General features: G+C 40.6%; 1 protein-coding gene across 1 annotated transcript in view; it reads left to right on the forward strand.

The window, feature by feature from the left end:
• GUCY2F (guanylate cyclase 2F, retinal) overlaps positions 1–3,058 on the forward strand; it is a 46,882-nt gene extending 43,824 nt beyond the window's left edge. Inside the window, exon 18 of the mRNA XM_035338877.1 lies at positions 2,466–3,058. Within this exon, the coding sequence (XP_035194768.1) occupies positions 2,466–2,604 (139 nt within the window). The 3' untranslated portion in view covers positions 2,605–3,058. The remainder of the gene's footprint in view (positions 1–2,465) is intronic.
• Positions 3,059–6,000: the final 2,942 nt, after the last annotated feature.

The following is a 6,000-nucleotide window of genomic DNA, read 5'->3' on the forward strand; positions in this document are numbered from 1 at the left end:
ACATGGATCATAACATGGGTGCAACGACCTGCACAAGCAAGTGGGGTACAGCCTGGAGCACCATGGGTGTCCAAGGCAGTTGTACAAGGCTGGCAGATAAAACAGCAGCTGAAAGCACCAAGGCTCACTTTCTTGAGCTATTCTCTCTCTCTTTCTCTCTCCCCCCCCCCCCCTTTTTTTTTTTTTTTGCCTCTCCCTCGATTTTGATGACTTGTCCCATGAACTCATCTCAGTAACAGTTGACCTCTCAAGATTCCTGTTTGGAAAATACAGCAAGCACCCAAATCACAGTAAGCTGGCCAAATCACAGATTAGCAAGGACCAGCAGTTAAGATCTGAAGGAGAAGACTGAAAGTTCAGCATGTGGTGTTTGATAAATCTTCGCTCTGTCCTTATAGGTGAAACTCACCCTTACACAGAAGTACAATACAATTACAACTTACTGTTTCTTCTTCCAGCTCACTGCAGGGATAATCTTAGGTGATATTGCCTGCATGATCTCTCCAAAGATTAAAACCAGAACTTCAGAAACCAAACACTCATTTCTACTGCCTATTTTTTTACATCACATCTTCCTTCTCTTCCACCTTTCTTCTGCTCTGCATCATCTAATTCTTCTGTCCAAAGGCATCTCCCAGAAACACGGTGGAAGGAAAATCTTCTTTGTCCAACACCAGAAGGGCTTAACAAAGACAGTTAAGGATTTTTTTTTTCCTTGTTTCATTTGTGGTTGCACAGCAGTGCTGATCATTTTGACAGGGGCATCAGATCTTTTCATAATGTTCAATGAATGAAATGTCAGGGTCAATCCTCCACTGAAGCCTAAATCACATTGAGATGATATATTGGTAATTTCATAAGACTCAGGAATTTACCTTTAGTTTTCTTTCCTGTTTTTTTTTGTCCTTGGCTGTCCTTGGCTGTCCATGGTCTCCCACCAACCGTGAGAGTGAAGGGGGCAGAGTGTGTGCTGAGGTTGGAGGCCCCAGAGGTTCTCTTGTTACATCCAGATTTAATAGCCTGTCCTCAGCGGCAGGTAACCAGACCACCAAACACCATCTGCAGAATCTTAGATCAAATAATAAAATGCATCCCCTTTGAATGATACCAAAAATAATTACGTATATAGTGCAACAGAACAGGGTGATCCACCCTGCATATCCAGTTCTGGTTCCAGTGTTATCAGTATATGTATGTATTTTATATATGTCATATATCCGTCATAAATTGCTTGTCCTGTGCTGTCATTAAGAGCAGTTTCCTTAGGCTCCTTAACAATTCTATACAACTAATTGGTCATTAGTGTGACTACTCTTTAGGCCTGATACGATCCTGTCCCCCTTCTTTACAAGGCTTCTTATCTTACACTTTTGGGATCCCTGCTTTATATAGTCACTTTTACATATATTTTTATTCTGAAATAATTTCTTGTTCATTGTACAAAAGTGATGTTTACAGTTTAAAACCTTACATATCTGTGTGTGCAAAAAACAGTTTCTCACCTCTTTCTTTTTCATATTTATATAACCATAACAGTGTTATTGATACGTGTTAGAATTTGGTTCTTTTCAGCTTACAACAGTTGGTATTATATTTTCTTCTTTTAGACACAGTTAATTTGATTTCATGGGATGCTTTTACAGGACATCTAGAAAGTTGAGACCTACCTAAAACCTTGCTATTCACTCAGCTGCTGGCCTTCTACAAGTTCTTGGTGTTTCATTCGTATCTGAAACACCCATTATATTATAATAAATATATGCCTAAAAACAGATGGTAGAACCTGAGCATCATGGACACTTAGAACTTCATTTCAAATGAACCTCTTCAGCTCCAACGCATCCGTTTACTAGCTTGGATTTAGATTTAATCTCTGAATTAGTCAAGCTCTTAAGTCCTCTTGCTCAGCAGAGCCTGTTGTATCAGGAACAGTGCCAGGCTGAGGCAGCAAAACTGCACCTGGATCTGAGGTGGATGTATGTCAGCATTTTCTGTTTCTCTGTCCCTCCTGTGTTGGGAAAGGTAGGATTATGGGGCTGTCCGAGCAGCTGAGCCTTCAGATTTCCCGTAAGTGGCAGTGAATGACCTCAGACCCTGAGAACACCCCCTGCCCCTGATTAGCAGGGAATCTCTGCTATTAACAGACAGAGGCTTTATCAGGCTTGCGATGCACAGTTAGAGAAGTTCTTCATGGGCAGAAATGATGTTTACTTTCAGGAAGCTGATATCCTTGGGTGAAAGCTCTATCTATCCCATTAACCCATGCAACTTCTCCAGCACTTGTATGGTCTACTTGGACCACCCCATCCCTGCTGTTCTGTATCAACGACCCTCCCTGCTTGATGCTTTTTGATGGCTTTGATAATGTCTAATATTTCTGCTCTGTCTGATGCAAAATGATGTAAAATAAAAAGCTATTCCTTAGTGAGCAGGGCTGCTAATTCCTCCTATCTTCTATTTTACAGCCACAACTGGTCAGGCATGCTGACCAGGAAACTCAAATTTGTCCTGAGGAACACGAAGAGGACACTGACAAAAGCAACCTTTAAAGAACTGGGGAGCATGAAGGAGACTGAAATGAGTATTGAAGAGGAAGAAATCTAAGAAGAGCACAGCAAAGAACTAGTAAGACCAGGATGAACAGCATGAAGTCAACCCCAGCAGGGAAGTCCACACCCTCCATTTAATTCCCTCCCAGCCAAAAGCAGTATAATTGCTGAAGCCTCTTAGCTCTTGCAGGGGGAGAGCCTGAGCAGGCAGATGAATCCCAATCATCTTTTCTCATTGAAAATGGGCACTGAATCAGAGCTTTTTTTCATCACGTTTCCATGCGTGCTCTTTTGACTGGGGTCCATTGGAAGGAAGGTGATGGTGCTTTTCTTCCTTCATCAGCACCTCAGTCACAAGGATGGGCCCAAGACATATTTTAGCTAGGTCAGCGTGGCAGCACAAATCCATCCAGCTGCACTTGGGTCTGTAATAGAACAATAATGCCAAGTGTTAACTCATTAACCATTTTGCAATAGATAGGTATGTTGTTATAAGAAATGCTGGTTAATAACAAAGATCAATGCAATTCAGAAGAAAATGTTTGTGACAGCATCAAAAAAGATTTTTACTCCTCCACAAACGGAAATTTTGAATCAAAAAGCTTTGTTGCTGTATGCCAATTTAAGCTGAAACATTTTCTTCTGAATTGACATTTCAGCTGCAAATGCCATTTTAATGCTATTTTCAAACTAAAATGACTGTTTTGAAAAGAAGCAGTTCGGGATGAATCAATATTTGTTTCCAAATGCCAAAATGTGATCTGATCAAAATGCCAAAACATGTCATCTTTGCAATCCCAGATCTCAACTGGAAGAACATTTTTTTTCTTTATAAACACATACGTATAGCATATCTAAAACATTTTATGCTTTTCATCCCAAAGCAGAATGAAAAGAGAATGCCAAGACACTGGAAAACTGAGATGTAGAGAATGATGTTCTACAGTCCCTTTAGCTGAGTGATGCTAATAAGACTAATGAATTTTCTTACCTGCAGAAGTGAGGCAGAGGGAAGGAAAAGTTCATTATTTAATCAGTAGAAGAAGCCTAAAGCATCACAGTATTTTTCCTCCCCGATCTCTAAGTAGTGTCAAAGCCACTAATATCCAAAGTAAGCCTCCCGGTGGGTAAAAATAGCTTTCTACAAAGGGCATTTGGCCTGTAGGCACTTCCCACAGAGAACATTTCATCAGAGTAAAAAATTTTTATTGTTGGCTACTTCTTCTTCCAGATTTTTTACTTCTGTTCAGTGTCTGGCTTTTAACAGACTCCTGGAAATTGTTGTTGTCTCTCCAGCCAGGCTGAAGAGAACTGCAGATATGGTAATTTAATCAATATTACCACCAGAAAGTGCTTGTTGAAAATACCAAGACCTTTCTCAAGCCCAATTTGAACTTTTCTCAACACTGCACCCAGGACAGGTTTTTACCAGTTAGACAATAAATAACAGCCAACAACTCTCTTATGTTATTGCAGATAACTTTATTAAAGAAGGCAAGCCAAACTCCACAAATCTCAGAAGGATACTAAGTGAACAGCTAATTCACCACAGCAAGTATAAGACGTGTACTGTCAAAGTAAAAGCTGTTCATGCTGTATCTATCTGAAGAGCGAAAATGGAAGGAAAATTTATTCATATTCTTCAATACCCAGATTTTACTCTTTGGCACTTGTCTTTTTGACAGTAGCTATTCTGGCTATTTTGAGATGAAAGTTGGTATTCCAGGTGGGATAAGATGTCCCTTGAAAGACATATGTCAAAGGGCTTATAGGACACTTCAGCTGTCAAGCAGGACTGATATGAGCTTTCACCGTCTGCTTTCTGCTCACCCCTCCAGTCACAAAGTCATCCAGGAGCAAAGTGCTGTGGAGGAGATATGGGCCAAGCAATTCTCTTTCAATGTACATCAACATACAGTTCCAGGGAGGGATGTAGCCTGGATTATTCTGTGAAAATTTTGAGTTTAAAATCAAAGAATTTCTGTATAATCCTCATTTTTTTTTCATAATTTTCCCATGTTAAAAATATTTTTCAGCGCTGTTCTGTTATGTAGTGCTGTGGCTTATGTCAACCTGGCCTTACCTCTCAGCTAAAAACTCTTACCAGGTGGATCAGACAAAAAGGACATCTTGTCTAAGGTGTCTGATGATGTCTGCCTTCACTGGATCATTGGGTTTTCCTTACGAATGCCTCTGTCTATTCAAGACTTGCCTCCAAACAAAGAGAAACACCCACAAAGATGTGCAAAAGGAGATTTATCTGACTAAATATGTCTCTGTAAGGTGCAGTCTGACACTCACCCAGAAAGATGCCCTAACACCGAAAGGAAACAGGCACTTCCAGGAGCGTTTCTTATGCTCCAGCATGGAGGTACCTCTGTGTGCTGGGTGTCTCAGCTCCCATTAGAGTTAATGGAGATTAAATCAGGAAATCCAAAGAGCCTAATGATTCCACTCAGCCTGAAAGAGGTGCCTGCAGCTGGATAGTGCAGTCACCTCAATGCTTCATAACTGACAAGGTCTGCATTCGTGTAGTGGGAGCCTGGGCATGTGGTGCACATGGAGAGAGCCAAATGGAGAGAGGTGTTTGTCGTGTAATCCAGCTGCATATACATGGGGACTTCATGCCCTTAAAGATGTCCTATAATACCTACAACACCCAGACCAAGCTGATAAGTAAGACACAGGAACCACTTTGCACTGGCAGCTGGAGGCCAGACACCAAACCTTAAGATCTGAAATAATGCTAGGCAGATGTGTTTAATGAAACACACCTTTAAAGTTAGGTGTCTTAACCCCAAAGTGAAGCCCATCCCAGATATCCTCATTCAAATGGATGTATTGTGCCCTAAAAGTGCTTGCCATCGATTGTAACAGAATCTGCACCAGTCAGTTCAGTGGAGAAACCTACATCACGGATGACTAAAGTCAAGCTGGATGAACCTCATTCCCACATAGTTCATCACCAGTTCGGAGGAGGTGCTGGAATCCCTGACGTTTTCCCTGGAAAACTCCACCATTGTGCTTGTCTAGATAGCAAGTATGTGCTAATCCTCTCTGAAACACTTCTTATTCCCAGCACACAGGCAAAGTGGATGTAAAGGAAAAAGCATGTGAGCAGAAAACATAAAATCCTGAAAAACTTCTGATTGATCCCTCTATCTGGTAATGTGACAGCAAGCAGGAGAGAGAATGACTTTCTACTTCTGATACATGTCAAATTACACATTTGTAAATGTATGAGAAAAAAAACAACACACAACAAAACAGCAAAAAACACTTCTTCAAAGTACTGTTATGTATATATTCTTTCAACATCTACACATATGCACAGCTACATACATGTTTGAATTTGGGGCTACCCAGTGTTTTTGTTAGTCTGAGACAATTTTTAAAAAATGTTGGGTAGCTCTAAACTGAATTCTTCATCTGAAGAGCATTTAAACAAGAA

This window comes from Oxyura jamaicensis, chromosome 1, assembly GCF_011077185.1.
Source record: "Oxyura jamaicensis isolate SHBP4307 breed ruddy duck chromosome 1, BPBGC_Ojam_1.0, whole genome shotgun sequence".
In the NCBI taxonomy this organism is placed as follows: domain Eukaryota; kingdom Metazoa; phylum Chordata; class Aves; order Anseriformes; family Anatidae; genus Oxyura; species Oxyura jamaicensis.